The sequence below is a fragment of the Eptesicus fuscus genome, chromosome 17 (assembly GCF_027574615.1).
Source record: "Eptesicus fuscus isolate TK198812 chromosome 17, DD_ASM_mEF_20220401, whole genome shotgun sequence".
NCBI classification, from domain to species: Eukaryota; Metazoa; Chordata; class Mammalia; order Chiroptera; family Vespertilionidae; genus Eptesicus; species Eptesicus fuscus.
Genome location: NC_072489.1, coordinates 7,926,722 through 7,950,263, shown reverse-complemented (window position 1 = coordinate 7,950,263; position 23,542 = coordinate 7,926,722). Strand labels below are relative to the sequence as shown.

General features: G+C 44.9%; 1 protein-coding gene across 3 annotated transcripts; it reads left to right on the top strand.

Moving 5' to 3' along the window:
• The first annotated feature begins 447 nt into the window (after window positions 1-447).
• On the top strand, window positions 448-21,734 carry ZNF248 (zinc finger protein 248). 3 transcript variants are annotated; one of them, XM_054729064.1, is made up of 6 exons: window positions 448-541; window positions 2,018-2,118; window positions 2,214-2,255; window positions 13,982-14,108; window positions 14,373-14,468; window positions 19,872-21,734. In XM_054729064.1, exons 3-6 carry the CDS (start codon window positions 2,241-2,243, stop codon window positions 21,365-21,367), a joined length of 1,734 nt encoding a protein of 577 aa, XP_054585039.1. In that variant the 5' UTR covers window positions 448-541; window positions 2,018-2,118; window positions 2,214-2,240; the 3' UTR covers window positions 21,368-21,734. The 3 variants fall into 3 exon arrangements, with proteins under 3 accessions (XP_054585039.1, XP_054585040.1, XP_054585038.1); XM_054729063.1 differs by lacking the exon at window positions 448-541 and adding an exon at window positions 1,142-1,184; XM_054729065.1 differs by lacking the exon at window positions 2,018-2,118.
• The last annotated feature ends 1,808 nt before the right edge of the window (window positions 21,735-23,542 follow it).

Genomic DNA, 23,542 nt, shown 5'->3' with positions numbered 1-23,542 from the left:
ACTGTTCACGTTCAGACATGACATTCAGGCACCTCTCCCTCCTCTTGGTCTGTGCCTGAAAGGGACAGTGCTTTGACGCCCGGTTCTGGGGAAGGACAGAATCCTGGGTGCAGACAGGAGTCTCTCGGTGGCAGTCCCTCCGCTCAGCCAACAGGCAGAAAGCCTCCAGCGGTGTCTGCGGGGCGGCGTGGTGTTTCCCGGGAAGGGGAACCCTGAGAAATGTGCTTAACAATGTACGTGCCAGACACCGTCCTAAGTGCTTCTACAGTGTAGATGCCGGCGATACGTATTCGTGAAAACCGTGCTAGGTAGGTACCGCTACCCGCTTCCTTCTACAATTTGGGAGCGAGGCGTCGCTTCGAAGGGCCGAGCCTCTTCTCCAGCCCCAGCTGTCAGGAGCCCCCGCTCTGCGCCCGCCGCGGAGCCCGCCCTCTGCGCATGTGCATCCCCGCCTCCTTCCCGGCGCGTCCTTCGCGGCCTCCAGCCCTCCGGGGGGGGAACGATCCCTGGCCTACGGGTCCACGCGGCGAGGGAGCTGCGGGTGAGCCCCGGAGGGTGGGAGCGAGGGCCGAGGGGGCCCCGCGCGGCTCTGGGGGGCGGCGGTTCCGGTGATGGGGAGGAACCCTGCGGAACCCCTGGCGTCTGCGGCACCCGAAGCTGAAGGGACGCCGGGCGGGGGCTTCTCTGTCCAACTGGGCCGGGTTGGCGTGGGATGCGGGCTCCAGGGCTTGCGAGCTCTACGGCGTTTAGCCCCCGCGCTAACGCGCCCCCGTGTGGCCGCCGGTGGGGAGGGCGCGTGCGCGACGTGAGCGCTGGGCCCGCGGGGCGGGGTGGGACTGGGAAGAAGGAGTGCGCGTGCGCGGCGTGTGCGCGTGCCTGGCGTGTGCGCTGGGCCTACGAGGAAAAGGGCGCGTCGGGCCGGGGGTTGGTGGTACATGAAATCGCCGGACCAAACAGCCCACGAGAGACCTGACTTTTCTTCTGTAAAATGCGGGTGTTAGGAATGCTTGCCGCACCGGGTTGTGCTTTGTATTGGTTGTGCGTGTGACACGTGCGGCTGGAGCTTGGACTGGTCCTCAGGGCCTCGTTTCTCAGTTAACTCTTTGGGGAAACGGAAGAGGGAGAGGGCTGGACTGGCTGGCGACCAAGGCCCCTTCCTGGCTCCAACATTCTCCAGATCCCAAGTTAGTATTTATTACGTGTTCATTTGTGATTTGTTATGTGTAACCCTGACACCGTCTCCCGAAGCCGTGGAAGGCTGTGTGGCGGGAAGATCTGGGACAAATTTAAGGAGAGGGGTGAGCTGGAGCTGCGAGGGCTGGGCACACAGGCTCTGCAGGAAATGCCACCCCTTTGGGGAGTTCGTGACCTTGTCGTGGGGATGAAAGGCTCACCAGCGATAGCTAAGGAAATTCTGTCATAATTCCTCCCCAAATACCCCCTACGCCTCTCGTTCTTGGTTCACGGTTCACTCTTTCCGGAGGTGAGCTGCCTGCCGTGTCCCGTGATTGATTGATGAGGGTAGAGAAGATGCTGAGGTTCCCACTCTCCTGGCCTCCTGCAGGCAGGTCCTTTCTGGATGATCTAGTTTGACCTTATTTGAAAGTTTTTTTAAAAAAATGAGTCTGAGAAGGTGACTGGCTCAGATCATGCCATTTGTTAGTGGTGGAACCAAGATTAAAAGGTAGGTCTGCAGATCCCTGAGCTACTGCTCGTTTTGTCACTGTTAGGTCAAAGTTGGTTCCTTGTTAAAAGACCTTTTTGAAAATTGTAAGCAGGTTAGAACAAACATTAAAATTTTTACCTGGTCTTAAACATCCCCATCCCTTTTTTCAGAGGTGTCTTGGATTATTTGACCCCAAAGGATTAATGTTAGCAGGTAAATAGATAAACAATATGGCTTGAGGGTTTCTTTTTCTCTACAACGCAAGTTTTAACAAATCCGTGGTGTTTCCTTCTTTAGATTACTGTTTTATGTTAAACTCATCTTCTTATGTTTTTAATTTTTGTGTCACAGAACCTAAATTGGTAATAAATCAGTAAGAAACAAATATTACATTCACTCAGTGAAAAGTATCATGTCTAAGCTCAACATATATTGGAGCCACACATGGACATGTAAGTATCTTGTGTGTGGAGCTGTGTAGGCAGGTAACTCCAGGAACTGCAAAGCAGGTCAAGTTCTCCTGACTTCCTTCTTCCTTCTCTCTTAGCCCTGCCTCCTCCACTAAGAACAGAAAATGAACAAATCCCAGGTGAGTTTTTTTTTTTATTCCCACTTGTTTAATGTGTTTTCTAAATTTTATGAGGGTTCATATTTTTAAAATGAAAAAGTAGAAATAGGCAAAAATTTACATTAAGGGAAATATAACAAGAGTAGTAAATCCAAAAGGACAGTTGGTAAAACCAGATGCAAGATGTTTGATTTTACAGTTACCCAAGTTATTGGAAAATTTTCTCTGATCTTTCTAATGACAACACTGAAATAAATGCATTATATTGCCTATAATCATTTTTTTGGTGGAATCAGCACAGTGCTAAGGCAGAACTCGGTGGGTATACTTTTCAGGAGACCCAACAGTGAGGTTTGAGTCCACAGCTGTTCATGGTCCTGCCTGATCCAGGAATTAAAACCTGGAAGATCTGGCTGAATGGAGGGACTTTATGTCCCCAAAATAACTCCCCATAAATGTTTGTGTCAGCTCATTTGAATTTCTAGCTTGAGTAGTAGACAGCTCTGACTTTCATTTCTGCATTTGTCATTTACATTTCAACCTAATGGAGGCAGTCTTGCTCCATCACCACTGCTAACTTGAACCAGTTTTGGAAAAGGCCACCAAATTGTAGTAAAATCCAGTTTTTGTCTTTGTCTTACTTGCCTCCTCTGCAGTACTTGACACTCTGATCTCTAGTCTGTTTTGAAAGTCTCCTCTGTGGTCTATGACACTGCCCTCCTAGCTCTCTTTACCTAACTCTGATGGAATTTCTTTCTGTCCCCCATGAAGTGTCTTTGCCTTTTGCTCCAGACATTGCTTATCATTGCTTATCTGTTCTTGGCCCATTGCTCTCCTCAGTCTACCTATTTTTTATGACCAGTATTGCTTTTTTAAAAAATAAAATAGTTTTGAATTGGTAATATACTATTAATATGGTTTAAAATGTGATATAGAATATAGTAACTTAAAAACTCACACTTCCATCCTCTCTGTACCTGATGCTTCCTCTGGGTATGGTGACATTTATTTATCACTTAAACTGAGACACTTTCACTGAGAGTGAAAGAGGTTCTACAAGTAATTATGCTGTGACAACTGGCAGATGTTGGAGCAGTTCCAGACAAATTGGAGTGCATGGTCACCCTACTATTGGTATCCATTATTAATGATTTCTTGTTTTTCTTATCAAGTGTTTCTTAATTCAATTGAAAGAAAATATGCGTGCATATTCTTGTATGCCCTCTCTATTTAAAATGCTTCTCAAATTTAGATGCATTTGTACCTTTTGTTAAAATGCAGATTTTTGATGTGGTTAGTAGAGCTAGGTGGAGTCTTGAATTCTATCTCTATATATAAAAGCCTAAGCAACTGAACGACCGAATGACTGAACATCCAATCAACCATTTGCTATGACACACACTGACCACCAGGATTAGATGCTCAATGCAGGAGCTGCCCCCTGGTGGTCAGTGTTCTTCCACAGCCAACCTCCCGAGGCCCCTATCCCGGCCAGCTATCCGCCCCCTCCCCAATTGGCCCTAATCATTGGCCAGGCCGAGGGACCCCACCCATGCACGAATTCGTGCACCGGGCCTCTAGTATTTTTAATAACCTCCCAAATGAAGCTGATTCTGCTCTTAAAGTTAACACACCAAATAACAAGTCTATATACTATTTTCCCTTTTCAGCATTTTTTTTCACTTTTTTCATCCTGTCCCAGAGAACACTAACAGAATATAGATTGCTGTTTCTTTTTGTGTTATAACTGTATAGTAATTCAATTGTGAATGTCCCATAGTTTATTTAACAAGTTATTAACTACTTCCAACCTTTTTCTGCTACAAGCCATGTTTTAATGAATAACCTTGTAAGTGTAGATTTATTCCATCAAATAAATTACCATAAGTGTTGCCAGATCAAAGTGTGACTACAAATGGATAAACTTGATCAGTTTGGTGGAATTATAATATCATTTTATATTCCCTTTACACTACATGAGAGTGCTTGTTTCTCCACAGCTATTCTTTATACACTATGTGGTTCAACTTTTGGCAACTAATAAGTAAAAAGTGATATTTTATGTAGTTTTCATCTGCAGTTTTCTTAATTATGAGTGAGGCTTAATATTTTTTCATGTATCTAAAAGTTGTCTTATATTTATATTTCAGTGAACTATCTGTTCATACCTATTGCCCATTTTGCTCCTAAGTTTCTGGCTTCCTTTTTTCAGTGTCTAGTTAGCTCTTTATATATATTAGGGTTACTAATGCTTGTTTATTATATGCGTTACAAACTATTATTTTTGTTATATTATTTGTCTTTTGATAATTTCTCTGGTTTCTTTTATTGGAACCAAGATTGGGAGGCTATTGCTGCTGATGTGTCATTGCTTATAGACACCCTCTCAGCTGACTGAACAAGGAAATAGATATCTATACTAACTCATGTATATATACATATCTATAAATATTTCAGTATGTAACCATCTCTATCTATAGTATTAGTTCATATTGATGTCTCTTGCTGTAATCATTGCCACATGGAACATTCTATCTAGCCTTCTCCCCTTGCTTGTCTGTAATTTCCCACACTAACAGTGAGAATCTGGCTACCACCATTGGAATTTCACTTACTTAATTATTTAGTTTCAGCATACTAGTACATGTATAAGTGACTTTAGAACTTTTCCTTCCAGTTTTTGGCATCCTGAATTAAACTTCTACTGGGCCTTTTTTTTTTTTTTAATATATTTTATTGGTTTTTTACAGAGAGGAAGGGAGAGGGATAGAGAGTTAGAAACATCGAAGAGAGAGAAACACCGATCAGCTGCCTCCTACACACCCCCTAATGGGGATGTGCCCGCAACCAAGGTACATGCCCTTGACTGGAATCGAACCTGGGACCCTTCAGTCCGCAGGCTGACACTCTATCCACTGGGCCAAACCGGTCAGGGCCTGAATTAAACTTCTAGAAACATTTATATGTATGTTTTTGCATGGATGTAAATTTTTAAGCACCTGGGGTGTGAAATTGCTAGATCATCTATATCCTATATAATAATCCTATATAATAAAAGGGTAATATGCAAATTGTCCCCTCAACTGAGAGTTTGACCAGGGGGTGGGACCGGCTGGCCAACAACCCGAGGCCCATCCCCCCAGCCGGCCCAGCCCAATCGGCCCCAATCGGGGTGGGCTGGCTGGGCCTCACCTGTGCACGAATTTGTACACTGGGCCTCTAGTATATATATCCTATCTAATAAAAGAGTAATATGCAAATTGACCATCACTCCACACACAAGATGGCTGCCCCCATGTGAACACAAGATGGCTGCCACAAGATGGCCAGCAGGGGAGGGCAGTTGGGAAGGACCAGGCCTGCAAGGGAGGGCAGTTGTGGGCAATCAGGCCTGCACCGGAGGGCAGTTAGGGATGACCAGGCCAGCAGAGGAGGGAAGTTGGGGGCGACCAGGCCTGCAGTGTAGGGCAGTTGGGGGGGGCCCAGGCCTGCAGGGGAGAGCAGTTGCGGGGGATCAGGCCTGCAGGGGATGGCATTTAGGGGCAAACAGGCTGGCAGGGGAGCAGTTAGGCATCAATCAGGCTGGTAGGCAGAAGCGGTTAGGGGCAATCAGGAAGGCAGGCAGGCAAGCAGTTGGGAGCCAGCAGTCCTGGATTGTGAGAGGGATGTCCGACTGCCTGTTTAGGCCCGATCATATCCGGATTGGGCTGAAAAGGGAAGTCGGACATCCCTCGAGGGGTCCCTGATTAGAGAGGGTGCAGGCTGGGCTGAGGGACACTCCCCCCCCACCCCCCACCCCCGTGCACAAATTTTGTGCACTTGGCCTCTAGTGTGTGTGTGTGTATACTCACACACACACACACACACAGGCAATATGCAAATTAGCCGGACGTCACAACTGGCTCAGGAGGAGCTGTGTGCGCAGATGGGTGGGAGGGGACTACGTGCCGCCCCCACCCCAGCGGACACACACCAAGGGTGAGGATGTGCTCTGAGTGGCCGCGGCGCGGAGCGAAGCAGCCCCGGTCCCAGATGCCTGGCGGTGGCTGGAGCAAAGCAGCCCGGGTCCTGGGTACCTGGCAGCAGCCGGAGTGAAGCAGCCCAGGTCCTGGGTGCCAGAGGGAAGCCAGTGGCAGCAGCCAGGAGCAGGAAGGCCTATTCTTGCACGAATCTTGGTGCATCGGGCCTCTAGTGTATTAAATAAGACTGTGTTTCTTTGTGAGTGTTTTTAGGGGTGAGGTGAATTCATGAGACTTGGCTGCCTCCTTTGTTGCTTTGCCCTTCCAGCAATGGTGACCAGTGGACCTGCATGGAGTCCCCTCTGTGCCTCCACCCATCCCTGAGATTAGTCACAGAGTGCACCCTTCGCTTAGAGAAAAAAGTGTTTCTGTGGTAACATTTCTCAGGTTAGCAGGTAATATGCTCTGCAACCTAACACAAAGGGTGAGGGGAGGCGAGCTCTGGGTGCTTAAAGAAAGGTGGCCAGGCTCCTGGGCTTTGTCTGGAATTCTCTGTCTGGAATGCCAATTGCCAGACAACCATAGCCACATCTCCGTGCTTTGTCCCTGCCCTGAACACTGGGCTCAGCTGAAGCTCATACTGTCCACTCCTACAGAAATGCTTACTAAATCTCTTTGCTTCTTTTGGCTGAAGGGAAAGATTCCTCTGTCTGGACTGAGCCCTACAATCAGCTCTTGGCTGCAGGGCTGCGTCTATGGCTCCTTTAAACTCTTCTCCCTTCTTGTCACTCTGGTTGACTCCCACTTGCCCACCTTTAGATGTTTCAATGTGCAAATCTCAGACATGTTTGTGGGTTGAACAGGGAATTCTTTGTTGAATTATAGCTGTTCAAATTATTTAAACTTCAAGGGGCGAGACCAAGGGAATCTCTCACACCACCATTCCTCTGACATCACAGGTTACCAATTTAAAAACTAACATATATATTTGATGCTATACATTTCCCTTTATGTACTGCATCCCACAAATTTTGATGAGAGGTATTTTCATTTTCATTATATTTAAAATATATTAAAATTTCTTTTGAGACTTCTTCTTTGACCTATAAGTTATTTATAAATGTGTTGTTTAATAACACCTTTAGTATTGGGGGGATTTTAATAACACAAATAGTATTTGGGGGACTTTCCAGCTGTCATTTGCTTATTAATTTCTATTCTATTATGATCTGAGGACATATTTTGTATGATCGACTATTGTTTTAAGTTCACTAAGGTGTGTTTTGTGGCCTGGGCTATGTTCTGTCTTGGTGACTGTTCCATGTGAGCTAGAACGGAGTGACAGAATTTGTATTTTATTGTTTTGGTTAAAGTCAGATCATGTTGAGTGATAGTGTTGTTCAGGTCATCCATATACTTACTGACTTTCTGCCTACTCGATCTCTCAATACTGAGAGAGGAACATTGAAGTCTCCAACTGTGATCTGTCTTTCAGTTTTATCAGTTTTTGTTGTTTGTATTTTGATATTCTTTTGTTAGATATGTACATGTTTCATATTGTCTCCTTTCTGTGGTATGATTTTGACCCATCTAATGAGTTCTTAGTTTAAGTTCTATAATGCCCTTTTAATGTATGTGTGAGAGTCTATATTTACGTGTGTGTACATATATACATGTATTGGAGGGCCCCAAGAGCATTCCCAGGTTCAGTGAATCACTGGGATGACTCATTATGTAGTTGTAATGACTTATTTAAGTGAAAGGATACAAAGCACAGTCAGCATAGGGAAAAGGCACATGGGAAACCAGAGGAAACCAGGCACAAGATGCTAAGAGTCTTCTCCCTGGACACACTTAGTCCTCTAGCAATGAGCTCTGACAGCAAACATGAAATATCTGCCAGGAAAGCTCAGTAGACACTCAGTGCTCTAAAGTTTTTATCAGGGGCTAGTCACAGCTTAGCACGTGAAGTCCCAGGCACCAGATGGAATGCACATGTACAACATAAACCACATTGTTTGCATAAACAGTCTAGGCTCAGCGAACCATTGTTATTAGAGAACTAGAGGCGCCCAGTGCACGAATTCGTGCACAGGTGGGGTCTGGCCAGCCCACCCCGATGGGGTTACATCGGGCTGGCAGGGGGGAGGGTCCATGGGCGGTTGGCTAGCCAGCCCCGCCCCCAATTGGGGTGAGGGGCTGGTCGGGGGATGGGCCGGCTGGTATGGGGGAGGGGCATTTGGGGCCTGGATCAGGCTGGTTGGCTGCCGCAGTGAGCTTCATAGCCACTGATCATTCTGGTCGTTCTGCCATTCTGGTCGGTTGGCTTTTATCCTATACTAGGGGCCCAGTGCACGAATTCATGCAGGATGAAAGGAACTGTGGGCTGTGAGGCTGTGGTGGGCACAGGGGCGGGTCTTGGCCCATTCTCCATGCCCCCACCTGACCCCTCCCATCACCGCCGCTCCAATGCGCTGATGGCACCAACCCCACTGACACCGGGTGCAAGTGGGGCTGTCACTGGCAGCAGGTGTGAGAGGTAGCTGCCGGCCCGATTGCCCCTCAGGAGCAGGGGGAGGTGGAGAAGCCCTGAAGGGCAATCGGGGTTGGTGCCAGGTGCCGCAGCAGGTGCAAGCAGTGGCTCCAGTGCTGGTAGCATGTGTGGTCCATGGGCAGGACCACAGCGCACATAAGCAAAGAATTTTCAGTAACCACTAGAGGCTCGCCCAATGACAGCCACAGGCACTCCGCCTTGGCGTGGCACCCCCACTCACTTGCTCCACCATCCCGCCACAGCCAATGCCCACCATGTTCCACATGCGCCCCCTGGTGGTCAACCCATGTCATAGTGACCAGTTCAGTTTGGTTTTTCAATTGTTCCATTGTTTGGTCTATTTGCATATTAGGGTTTTATATATATACACTAATAAAGGAGAAACATGCAAATTGACCATCCCTCCGCTATGCCCACCATACAATCAGGAGCAAGTATGCAAATTAACCCAACAAAGATGGCGGCAGCCACAGAGCTGGAGCAAGCAGGAGACTTGGGTTTCCCCTGGCGGTGGAGGAAGCCAAGCTTGCTGCCCGTCCTGGCTGCTGCTGAAGGTGTGAGTGGCTGGGAGCCTGGGTGGCTAGGGGCGACCCAGGCTTCCAGCCCACCCTGGCCTCCCCTCAAGGAGTGGCTGGGGGCCTGGCTTCCAGCCCGCCCTGGACTCCACTCAAGGAGGGGCTGGGAGATGCTGAAGGAGTGGCTGAGGGCCTGGGTCACCGGGTGGCGTGGCCAGCCTAAAAATGGCCCTCAGCCCCTTAACCAGGATGGCCACACCCCCAAGGAGTGAGGGTCCCCGCTGGAGGGCTTGGCCAGCCTGCAAACAGCCCTCAGCCCCTCACTCAGGCTGGCCAGGCACCCCAGCGGGATCTTCCACCCTGAAGGGGGTGTGGCCAGCATGAAAACAGCCCTCAGCCCCTCACCAAGGCTGGCCACGCCCCCGCAGCAGGGATCCTCACCACCACAGGCCCCTCGCCCAGGCCGCCCCATGCTCCAAGGGAACCCCCACCCTGATCTGGGACACCCTTCAGGGCAAACCAGCCAGCTCCACCCGTGCACCAGGCCTCTATCTATACTAATAAAAGGGTAATATGCTAATTAGACTGGGAGACCTTCCAGGAAACCTTCCTGATCTTCTTCTGAACAAAGCCATGGTGGCGGGGCCGAGGTGGAGGCCATTAGAGGCCAAGAAGGGAGGGCAGTTGTGGGTGATCAGGCTGGTGGGGGGGCCAGCTGGGGGCAAGCAGGCCGTCAGTAGGGGTCAATTGGGGGTGATCAGAACAGTGGGGGGTACAGTTTGGAGTGAGCAGGCCAATGGGGGCAGTTGGGGGTGAGCAGGCCAGTAGGGAGGGAAAGTGGGGGTGAGCAGGCCAGCTGGGGGGGCAGCTGGGGGTGAGCAGGCCAGCAGGGGGCGCAGTTGGGGGCGAGTACACTGGCACGGGGAGCAGTTGGGGGTGATCAGGCCGGCGGCGGGGGTCAGTTGGGGGTGAGCAGGCCGGCAGGCAGAGTGGTTAGGGGCAATCAAGGAGGCAGGCAGGTGAGCAGTAAGGAGCCAGCAGTCCCGGATTGTGAGAGGGATGTCTGACTGCCAGTTTAGGTCCAATCCCTGTAAACCGGCAGTAGGACATCCTTCGAGGGGTCCCAGATTGAAGAGGGTGCAGGCTGGGCTGAGAGACACCCCCCCCCACGCACGAATTTTGTGCACTGGGCCACTAGTCCTATATAATAAAGAGGTAATAATGCAAATTGACCATCACTCCAACACACAAGATGGCTGCCCCCATGTGGTCAAAGATGGCCATCCCCATGTGGACACAAGATGGCTGCCACAAGATGGCCAGCAGGGGAGGGCAGTTGTGGGTGATCAGGCCAGCAGGGGAGGGTAGTTGGGAGGGACCAGGCCTTCAAGGGAGAGCACTTGGGGGCGATTAGGCCTGCAGGGGAGGGCAGTTAGGGGTGACTGGGCCGGCAGGGGAGGGCAGTTAGGGGCAAGCAGGCCTGCAGGGGAAGGCAATTGGGGGGACCAAGCCTGCAGGGGAGGGCAGTTGGGAGGGACCAGGCTGCAGGGGAGGGCAGTTGGGGAGGACCAAGCCTGCAGGGGAGGGCAGTCGGGGGGGGACCAGGCCAGCAGGGGAGGGCAGTCAGGGCTGCCCAGGCCAGCAGGGGAGGGCAGTTAGGGGTGACCAGGCCACATGGGAGGGCAGTTAGGGGCAAGCAGGCTTGCGGGGGGGGGCAGTTGCGGGGCACCAGGCCTGCAGTGGAGGGCAGTTGGGGGGACCAGGACTGCAGGGGAGGGCAGTTGGGGGTGACCAGGCCTGCAGGGGAGGGCAGTTCGGGGCAACCAGGCCAGCAGGGGAGGGCAGTTAGGGGCAATTGGGCCGGCCAGGGAGCAGTTAGGCATCGATCAGACTGGCAGGGGAGTGGTCAGGGGTTGATCAGACTGGCAGGCAGAAGCGGTTGGGGCAGTCAGGCAGACAGGCAGGCAGGCAAGTGGATAGGAGCCAGCAGTCCTGGATTGTGAGAGGGCTGTCCGACTGCCCTCAAGGGGTCCCAGATTGGAGAGGGTGCAGGCTGGGCTGAGGGACACACACCCCCGGGCACAAATTTTGTGTACCGGGCCTCTAATATAGATAATAAAAAGCTAATATGCAAATTGACCGAATGGCGGAACTCAATGCAGGAGCTGCCCCCTGGTGGTCAGTGCACTCCCACAGGGGGAGCGCCGCTTAGCCAGAAGCCGGGTTCACAGCCAGCAAGCACAGCAGCGGTGGCGGGAGCCTCTCCACCCTCCGCGGAAGCGCTAAGGATATCCGACTGATGGCTTGAGAGGGCCTAAGCTGGCAGTTGGACATCCCCCAAGGGCTCCCAATTGCCAACCACCCACAGCCTCTAATTGGACATCCCCTGAGGGCTTCTGGCCTGCAACCGCCCAAATCTCGTGCACTGGGCCTCTAGTATATATAGATAGATGGTGAGAACTCTCCTGAAATCCAAGGTCCCAGATGCCAGCCAAAGGCCACCTTGTGGCAGACTTTTCAAGGGCTAGTGGTCTTAGCCCTGCTCTGTTCTTTTCTGCACAACACACATCCTGTCTTTCATTTATTTTTTTCATATATTCATCTCTTTTATTGAACATATTATTCATAATTTAATTTTAAGTTCTTGCTTATCATTTCCAATATCTGAGTCCCCTTTGATTCTGTTTTGTCTACTACTGGCCCGGTGCATGAAATTAGTGCATGGGGGGGGGAGGTTCCCTCAGCCCAAACTGTACCTGCTCCAATCAGGGACCCCTTGGGGGATGTCCAACTGCCGGCTTAGGCCTGGTCCCTGTTGTCCTAAACCGGCAGTCGGACATCTCTCTTGCAATCTGGGCCCACTGGCTCCTAACCACTCACCTGCCTGCCTGCCTGAAAGCCCCAAACTGCCTCTGCCTACCTGCCTGATTGCCTCTAACCCCTCTGCCTGTCTGCCTGATCGCTTCTTACTTCTCTGCCTGCCTGCTTGATCACCCCTAACTGCCTCTGCCTGCCTGCCTGATTGCCCCTTACTGCTCTCCCCTGCCAGCCTGATCTTGTCCCCAACTGCCCTCCCCTGCAGGCCTGATCTCGCCCCCAACTGCTCTCCCCTATCAGTCTGATCTCGTCCCCAATTGCCCTCCCCTGCTGACCTGATCTCTCCCCCAGCTGCCCTCTCCTGCCAGCCTGATTGCCCCTAACTGCCTCTGCCTCGGCCCCCACCACCATGGCTTTGTCCGGAAGGAATTCGGACATCTGGAAGATGGCCGGTCGACCCAGTCTAATTAGCATATTACCCTTTTATTAGTATAGATCAGTGGTTCTCAACCTTTCTAATGCCGCGACCCTTTAATACAGTTCCTCATGTGGTGGTGACCCCCAACCATAAAATTATTTTCGTTGCTACTTCATAACTGTAATTTTGCTACTGTTATGAATCGTAATGTAAATATCTGTGTTTTCCAATGGTCTTAAGCAACCCTGCTAGTGGTTCTCAACCTGTGGGTCACGGCCCACAGGTTAAGAACCGCTGCTATAGAGCCTAAGACCATCGGAAAACACAGATATTTACATTACGATTCATAACAGGAACTGTATTAGAGAGTCTCAGCTGCTGGCGAGGCCCAAAGAGAGAGGCAAGGGCTGATGATCAATCCCACTTCTCTCTCTCTCTCTCTCTCTCTCTCTCTCTCTTTCTCTTTCTCTCTCTCTGAGAGGTCAGCAGTTCAGCCCCCTCGCCAGTCCCTGCCCACCTGAGCCTGCTGCATGTGCAGCCTGGCGTTTGGTTGTCCCTTCGGTCGTTTTGGACATTACGGACCCTGGCTCTTTATATATATAGATTTTTTACTTGGTCCTTATCTTCACAGAACATGAAGTTTTTATTGGATGCCAGACATTATATTTAAAAAAAAAATGATAGAGGCTCCAGAAAATGATCTTTTTCAGCAGAGAGGATTCATCCTTTCTCTGGTGGGCAGGTAGAATGCAGGACTGGTCACTTTAATCTATCATAAGTTGAACTTGGTCAGGGCCTGCACCATATTCATTTCAATCCACTATTCATTTTAACTGAAAGTTTTACTTCCTCAGTGAACGTTAACCTAATAATATAAAAGGTTCCCAGCTGTTGTGGCTAAGTGGTTGAGCGTCAACCTATGAACTAGGAGGTCACATTTCAATTCCCAGTCAGGGCACATGCCTGGGTTGCAGACTCAATCCCCAGTAGGGGACATGCTGGAGGCAGCCAATCAATGATTTGCTCTCATCATTGGTGTTTCTTTCTCTCTCTCTCTCCCTCTCCCTTCCTCTCTCTAAAATCAATAAAAAATATATTTTAAAAGATAAAACTATTAAGCATTTAAAATATAATATAAAAGAACTAACTTTTCCTTGATAACCCCAGTCTATGTTGTGAATAATGCTAGCTCCTGCAGTGTCTAATTTAATAAATGATAATGTACATATCTCCTTATCAGGTCACAAGCATTTGAGAACAGAAACTGTGTTTGTTTTCATAAATAGTATTTGTAGCAGTTAGGACAGTTCCAAGCCCTTAGTGGAAAGTCAGTTTGTACATATTTTATCCTACATAGTATAGCACAAAAAAAGGCATCCTATATGACAATTTTTAGTAAGCTCTAAAGAAATTAGTTCTTTCAAATTTTTTCCTCATTATATAGTTCTGACGGCTTCATATAGAAAAAGAATATACCGTTACAGGAACAAGTGTCATTCAAAGATGTATGCGTGGACTTCACCCAGGAAGAGTGGTATCTGCTGGATCCTGCTCAGAAGATACTATACAGAGACATGATGCTGGAAAATTACAGCCACCTTGTCTCAATAGGTAAGAATATTTTCCATGTGACTACCAGTAGCATGCATTTCTTAGTTGATGAAACATATGAACTTCCTGTAAGAATTTTCGGATTTGTAGCTAGAGATTTGGGCTAGCATAAAGAATGCTGTGTTTTTTCCTACTCGGGGATTGGTTGATTTGGGCACCTCCTTTGAACAGCTCTTTAAGCTGTATCTTTTTCCCCCATCGTTTTTTCAGAATCCCTAAAATCAGGCTGTTCAGCCATAGTACTGTATTATTTTCTCTTATCAGGGTATTGCATTACTAAGCCAGACGTGATCATCAAGATAGAGCAAGGAGAAGAGCCCTGGATATTAAAGCAAGGATTCCCAAGCCAGTGCCACCCAGGTGAGTTCATGAGTTCACAAGCAGATGGAAGCTACAGGAAGTGAGAGCTTAAGCCATTGTTTAGGGCTTATCACCTTTCAGATATTTTTCAGATATTTCTTTTTGTAGCCCCAGACCTTTGGAAGTTCTAAGGAGAGTTGGCCCACATCCCTTTATTACCTTAATCACATTCCTCCACATGTCACTTTCACTCATAAGTGCTTTCTTTTGTTCTTCTACATTTTAAGGGTAACTTATCTATACCCATAAGCCAAACTCAGTCAGGTTCATCTTAGATAATTTTTCTTAGATAATGTATCTTTTTTTTTTTTTTTTGGTTAGTGTATCATTTAGAATCGTTCACCTTCCCTCTATTGTCTTTGTGTTAGCTGGTGTGTTTTCATGCAGTATTTCTATATATTCATTTAACAAATATATGTGAGCACTGACTATAACCCAGTTATGTTCTTAGGTAATTAAAAGAGTAATGTCCCTGCTGTCATGTAGTGTATATTACAGTGAGGGGCACAAAGCATACCTGTGTGTTGTGTGTATGTGTGTGTGTGTATAGATATATGTGCATGTATATACACACACAGTGTTGGGTGATGGTAAGTACTGTTAAAGCAGTGGAAAGGGGAATGGAGAATGATGTAATATTTGGTAAGTAAGTCAGGGAAAACTTTTTTAATGAGGTTAATAGAGATGAGACTAATAAAGTGGAAGCGTGAATATTTTAGGCAGGGGAAACATCAGGTGCTGTACTTCTCAGACAGATGTATTCTTAGAGTGAAGAATGGCAAGGAGGCCAATGTGGCTGGAGACCAGTGGGTGAGGGGGAGATAGGAGATGATATAAGAACTAGCATGGACCATGGTAGATACATTAATTTTGTTTTGAGTGATGTGAGAAATCCTTTATTTTTTTTTTAGTAAATGTAAATCAAATTATGTCATCAAATCTGATTTACTATTTAAAAGAGTCTTTCTGACTTCTAATCAGTGAATAAACTGTGCTGGGTGGGTGGTACTTAGGCATTAGCAAGGAAGAAACACCAATTAGGAGGCCATTATGTACTCCAGAGAGAAGATAGTAGCTAAGGCTATGTTGGAAGTGCTCAGAAGTGGTAGATTTGTTCAGATGTATTGAAGACTAGAGGCCCAGTGCACGAAATTCATGCATGGGGGTGTGTGTCCCTCAGCCCAGCCTGCACCCTCTCCAATCTGGGACCCCACTGGGATCGGGCCTAAACAGGCAGCCAGATATCCCTCTCACATCCAGGACTGCTGGCCCCCAACTGTTCGCCTGCCTGCCTTCCTGATTGCCCCTAACTGCTTCTGCCTGCCAGCCTGATCACCCCCTACCCACTCCCCTGCCAGCCCGATTGTTGCCTACTGCTCCCCTGCCAGCCTGTTTGCCCCTAACTGCCCTCCCCTGCAGGCCTGGTCACCCATAACTGCCCTCCCCTGCAGGCCTGGTCCCCCCCAACTACTCTCCCCTGCAGGCCTGGGTCCCCCCCCCCCGCAACTGCCCTTCCCTGCAGGCCCCGGTTGCCCCCAACTTCCCTCCTCTGCTGGCCTGGTGACCCCTAACTACCCTCCCCTGCAGGCTTGATCGCCTCCAACTGCCCTCCCTTGCAGGCCTGGTCCCTCTCAACGGCCCTCCCCTACTGGCCTGATTGCCCACAACTGCCCTCCCCTGCAGGCCATCTTGTGGTGGCCATCTTGTGTCCACATGGGGGTAGTCATCTTTGACCACATGGGGGCAGCCATCTTGTGTGTGGGAGTAAGGTCAATTTGCATATTACCCTTTTATTAGGATGAGATTTGCTGTTGGATTGGATAATAGTGTGTGAAAGAGAGGACTCATAAATGACTCCAATGATTTGTCTCAAGCAACTGGATAAATTAAGGTGTCATTTACTGAGATAGAGAAAATTAGGGAGGAGAGATTATAGGGGAGTTATTACAAATTTAAATTTGGACTCAAGAATCTTGAGATAACTGTTAAAATCTAGTCTGTGTATTCGAGGTTGGATATGTACAAGTATGGAATACAGAACTAGAAGTATCCATTTGAAAGGCATTAATTTCAGGTGGTGTCAAAGGCATGGGGTTAGAAGAGATCTTCTAGAACAGATGTTGGCAAACTTTTTAATAAAAGACCAGAAGGTACATATTTTAGGGTTAGTGGCCACATGTAGTCATGGTTGTTGCTGCTGCTCCTCCTCCTCTTTCCACCCCTTCTCTTCCTATTTATTCTCCTCTTTTCTTCTTGTCCTTGTTCCTCCCTATTGCTCTTCTACTTTGTCCCTCTAAAAATGTAAAGAATATTCTTAGTTCAAGAACCATTCATTGCTTGTAGTCATAGTTTGCTGACTCCTTTTCTAAAGAGTTTCTTTGTGAAAGAAGTAGTCTTGGGACAATACACTTTTATAAGACATGTAAATCCATTAAATCTCATCATTAGAGGAGAATGAGAAGGAACAGTCTAAGTGACATGAAAACCAGAGAGGCTGGTTTTCTAGGAGTCAAATAAGGGACGTTCTACAATCCTTTTACTACCTAATGGCAACCATGGGTCCTTGTACTAAGCCTGTTATTTCCTATTACTAGTCTCTTCAGACTCCTGTTGTTTTCCTTTCAAAACCATCTACTACATCTCATTTTCTCACTTTTCACTGATACCACATAAAACCAGAAGTTTGCCTGTGATTTTTCATTTCTGGCTTGAGCTACCTGCTAAATGGCTTTTATTTTTTTAACCTACAGCATCCAGTGTATCTTTTACTAGCCTGACAAAGCAGCTTTTTATTAATAAATAAAATTAAAGTCTTTCATTGACTATTAGTGTGGTCCTATTCTATATATATATATATATATATATATATATATATATATATATGAATTTATTTGAGCCAAAATGATGACATGCTGGGAACCAAGATCCCAGTGCTCTACTGTGGTCCTGTTCTACCTATCCTAATTTCTTTCTTTCTGCTCTCCAGAATTTACACTAAAACCCATACTATATTATATCCTAAATTTCACTTACAAATGCTCTCTTTTTTTTAAGTAATTTATTATTTTTCAGTTACAGTTGACATACAATATTATATTAGTTTTTGGTGTACAATTCAGTGATTAGATGTTATATAACTTACTAAGTGGTCACCATGATAAATCTAATACCCATCTGACACCATAGATAATTATTACAATATTATTGACTATATTTCCGATGCTGTACTTTACATCTCCATGACTATTCTGTAACTTCCAATTTGTACTTTTTAATCCTTCACCTTTTCCACCCATCCCCACAACAGCCTTCCCATCTGGCAACTGTCAAAATGTTCTCTGTATCTGTGAGTCTGTTTCTGTTCTACTTGTTTATTTTATTTTTCTATTTTTATCTATTTTATCTGGTGTAAGTATTGCTACCCCAGCTTTTTACTTGTTTGTTTCCATTTCCATGAAATACCTTTTTCATCCCTTTACTTTAAATTTGTGTGTGTGTTTTGATCTGAAGTGAGTCTCTTGTAAGCAGCAAGGGTCTATGAGTCTCTTGTAGACAGGGTCTGTTTTCCTTATCCATTAAGTCTCCATATGTCTTTTGATTGGAGCACTTAATTTATTTGCATTTAAAGTAATTATTGATAGATATATATTTATTACCATTTTATTATTCATACTTATCCTTCTTTTTTTTTCTTCTCCAACCCTAATTTGGTGGTGATGAACTGCTTTAGCTTGTCCTTGTCACGGAAGCTCTTTTATTTGTCCTTATATTCTAAATGATAGCTTTGCAGGGTAGATTAATCTTGGTTATAGGTCCTTTTCTAAAGAATTTTTAATGTATTTTTATTGATTTCAGAGAGGAAGGGAGAGGGAGAGAGAGAGATAGAAACATCAACGATGACAGAAAATCATTGATCGGCTGCCTCCTGCATACCCCCTACTGGGGATTGAGCCCGAAACCCAGGAATGTGCCTTGATGGGGAATCTAAGCATGACCTTCTAGTTCATAGGTCGATGCTCACCCACTGAGCCACGCTGGCCAGGCTAGCCAAAAATTTTAAGATAATATCTACTTAAGGTCTCAGAACCACATAGAGAAATGTGATCGTTATGGATATTACAGTTAAGTAAAATCCACAGATGAGGCTCAAGGTATAAAAACTAAAAACTCTATAAAAGATTAACCTGGAAATAAAAGCAGACTTAAAAATCAACATTGCCTCAGAAACAAAATTATTTTGGGGAGAAGTAAGATTGAGGTGAAGGAACATCTGACTTGATGGCTTGGGCAGTTTCATTAACAGCTGTGAGAAAACAAAATGAACCTGGTCCTTTTGCAGAGATGGCCTGCTCCTCATCTGTGTTGTATTTCCTGTTAAACATTTGTGTCGTTGTGAATCACAGCTAGAAAGAGAGTTGGAGTCTCGGATAAAGCAGTGTTTCTTAATGCATGAGGAAATAGATGGTTTCAGAAATTTATTTTGATGTTGACATAAAATGGGGAGAGAAAGGAATGGCAACAGGAATTAGTGAGGATCTTACCACAGTAATAAAGTTGTGAGAAGATAAGGACATAAACTATGATCTGCCTCTGCCGAAGTAAATTCTTCCTCTAATTTGTTTTTCAGTCTGTTTTCCTTAAAAACAAAAACAAAACACAAAAAAACTTCCCTGTTGAACTCATCCAGTTCTGAGTTTCTTGCTTTCCGAACGAACAACTTTCAGAAAACCTCACCATGTCTTCAGTTTATTTCACCTTCTCTAACTTGTTTCTCTTAAAACATTTTTAAAAATAATTATTTTTTCTGTGAATTATATTAAAGGAAAATCTAGATCCTGGGTTATAGGACTATTCTTGTGGACCTAAGGAATTTGGTGTTTTCAGAACTTTAGTTTGGTTTCATGTGTAGAGTGAAGTCACATACTCTAGTTGGAATCCTACCCCAGTAATCTGTGTACGAGAGGATTAGGACTAAATTGTTCTCTCTCTACCAAACACAGTTCATCCTCTGAAATCGCTTGTCTACTCACCTTAACTGTCACTTTATTCCATGTTTAATGTCTCCTTTGGGCTCACCCCATTCTCTTGCATTTCTTTGTTTCTGAATCAGCCACTCCCTAGTGCTTTGAATTTTATTTCCATTTCTTTTTGTTTCGTTTTGAAGGTTATATATTTATAAAGTGCTAAATGTCATTGCCACTTTCCTTGCCATGCTTCCACTGCAGCATGTATTTTCCATTCCAACCATACCAGTAAAGGAAATATATAGTTGGATTTAGTTCATACCAGGAAACTGGGTCTAAAACAAAGGATTCATTGCATAATAGGGCATTTGTGTAAAAGTCCAGTTCCATTAGAAATGTATTGAAATTCATAAGATGTGGTTATTTTTCTCATTTCTAGAAGACTGGGAAGTTGATGACCTAATAGAGAGCAGCCAAGAAAATGAAGATGGGCATTTTTGGCAATTTGCTCTCACCACCAACAAAACATTAAATATACATGGTGGTGATAGAGTAAGGAAAACTTTCAATCTGGGTAAAGACTGTGTTCCTTCAAGAAATTTTTCATATAAGATATGTGCCTCTTGTGAAATGAGTTTGAAGAATATTTCGGACTTAATTATTAGTAGAAAGAACTATTCTGGAACAAAACCTGATAAGTTTAATTTACATGAGAAATTGCTCCTTGATGTTGGTCATAAGAAAACTCCTACTGGAGGGAAATCTTATAACTATGATCAAGAAAGGAATATCCTTAGTCATGGCCAGGATCTTACTCAGTTAATTTTTGACCAGCCTTCTGAGTATAATGAAAATGGACAAGGCTTACAAGAAGAGGAAGCCTTTTTCTCAAACAAGAGAGCTCAGATAGGAGAGACACTCTGTGAATATAATGAATGTCAAAGAACTTTCATTCAAAATTTAAAGCTCAGTTTATCTCAGAGAACTCATTTAGAAAGGGACCCATATGAATGCAGTATTTGTGGGAATTCCTTCTATATGGATTTAACATTGGGACATCAGAGAGCTCTTACAGGGGAGAATCCTTATGAATATAATGAATATCAAATTTTCGGTGACAATTCAACTTTCATTATTCATCCAAGAACTTACACAGGGAAAATTCCCCATGAATATAAAGTAAGTCACAAAACGGGGGCGAAATCAGCCCTCTTTAAACATCAGATAGTACATGTGGGAACAATATCTTATGAGCACAAAGAGAATGGAAATAATTTCAACAAGAAGTCACATCTCACCCAACCTCGAAGAGCTCACTCAGGAGAAAAAAATTTTGAATGTGCTGAATGTGGAAAAACATTTTGGGAGAAGTCAAACCTCACTCAACATCAGAGAACACACACAGGAGAGAAACCCTACGAATGTGCTGAATGTGGGAAATCCTTTTGTCAGAAACCACACCTTACCAACCATCAACGAACACATACAGGAGAAAAACCTTATGAATGTAACCAGTGTGGAAAAACATTCTGTGTGAAGTCAAACCTCACTGAACATCACAGAACACACACAGGAGAGAAACCCTATGAATGTAACACATGTGGAAAATCCTTCTGCCACAGGTCAGCACTAACTGTACATCAGAGAACACATACAGGAGAGAAACCCTTCATATGTAATGAATGTGGAAAATCCTTTTGTGTGAAGTCAAACCTCATTGTACATCAAAGAACTCACACAGGAGAGAAACCGTATCAATGTAATGAGTGTGGGAAAACCTTCTGTGAGAAATCAGCTCTTACTAAGCATCTCAGAACTCACACAGGGGAGAAACCCTATGAGTGTAATGGATGTGGGAAAACCTTTAGTCAAAGATCAGTACTCACTAAACATCAGAGAATTCACACAAGGGTGAAAGCTCTTTCAACATCCTGAATGTTCAGAAACCTTTGTCCACCCTTTCAAGTTCATTATTCACTTTTTAAATATAAGATTAGTGAAACCCAAAGAACATCACAAGTTACTCAAAAGTTATGTATTATTGCACTTCAGATAATTAACACATTAAGTGCCCAGCCTGTTTTGACTTCCGGACAGAAAGTATAGTGTCAGTCACCAGTGACTGACTGGGCGTGTAACGTGTTAATATTAGAATAAAATCTTATTAATGTTTTAAATATTTGGAAGCTTTTAAGAAAAAATAAATTAATTGTTAGAAAAGTTGTACTGAGGAAAAATTTGTTCATTTAAGTTATATGGTAAAAATCTTTGTAGAGAATTTATGTTGTCTAGTATCATATTCCAAATGTGATACCAAAATTTTCTTGTAAATATAATGTGTGATACTCTCTTTTACTGATATTCACAGTATAATTTGAAGCTTAAAAAATGTTGAATGACAGTAGCATTAAACATTCATGTGAAGAATCCCTAATGTGTTCAGGCCTATGTAAGTATTCTAACATAATAGAAATTTGAGGTATGCTTAATTTATACATTAGAGCCCAACATTAATTGTGAAGAGAAAGTATGAACACTTAGTAAAACAACTATTGTAGTCTACATTAATATTTCCCACACTAAATACCACCAGTATCTTTGTAGGTTGACATAATTACCTAAGTACATGTAAATATATTTATACACACAAATAGTGATGTGCTAGAATAAGTTTAGACTGGCTTGGAAGTACTGCTGATTTAAATTTTCAGGAATTTTGTGAGCCAGTTGTTAAACACAGTCATTTAAAAATTATAATTAAATTATATTAAAAACAACTGTAGTAAATACTCAACACTCATTACTTCCTAATTATTTTATAATTAGAGGCCCGGTGCACAAAATTCGTGCATGGGGGGAGGAGGGGTCATGGGTCCCTCAGCCCAACCTGCACCTTCTCCAACTGGGACCCCTTGGGGGATGTCTGACTGCTGGTTTAGGCCTGAGTGGGATTAGGCCTAAACCAGCAGTTGGACATCCCTCTCACAATCCAGGACCTCTGGCCTATAACCGCTCACCTGCCTGCCTGCCTAATTGCCCCTCACCGCTCTGCCTGGTCGCCCCTAACTGCTCTCCCCTGCTGGCCTGATCCTCCTAACCACCTCTGCCTCGGCCCCCGCCACCGTGGCTTTGTCCGGAGGGACATCTGGTCTAATTAGCATATTACCCTTTTATTAGTATAGATACTTTGCTATTCTTTAGGTTACTTATATTATTGAGTCTGCATGGAGAAAATACTGAGTAATGGTGTGCAACTGCACATCTCTTTCCATCTCTACATTCAGTGCCATCATGTTGGTAGCTTAGCTTTAGTGTGAGTACTTACAGAATGGAAATTGGCAAACTCTACAAATTAGAGTTATTTTCTTAGATAACCTATTGTCAAGTATTTACCAGCACACCACTATGGATATAAGAAAATACATTTGGAAGAGTTAACGTGAAAACCACATACCTTTTCTCCTATTTCCTGACATAAATACATGACTATTGTCATTGTTGAACTGCCACTTCAATAAAGAAGACAAAATATGTTTCTATGAGGTTTTTAACCACCTCTGCATCATCTCTATTCTCAATACTGCCAAGTCTCTTTATAGTACGGCCAGTATATGTTATTTTATAGCCACATCACCTACCTTTCCTCATATATGAATGAATATGGCCATTATTACTGAACTACTTCCATTAAAAAGCCAAACATTTTTTCTGAGTTTTTTAAAGCAGCCTCTCAGTCAATACTGTAAATGCTGTTAATAGTAATACATAAATTCCACAAAGATTAATATTATAAACAGTAATACTGTACTGTACAAATAAAAAAACAGTGGTATGTAATGAAATGCCTCTTTCATAGTCTTGGTATTTCATTGCTGTATCTATTTAGGCATGATATGTGTAACCTGAGTTGTATGTAATCTAGGAAGTATGTGTTTTTCATAGAGTGTCATATACTGTCTCTTTTGCCTTTGTTCAATTGTTTCCTATGATTCCTTGCAACATGTTGATAAGCAGTTCCAGAGACTCTACTTCTTACTTGTTGGGCTCTGTTTTGTCTTTGTCTATCCCTCACCCAGATGATATAAGGATAAATCCAGATTAGTCTGAGTT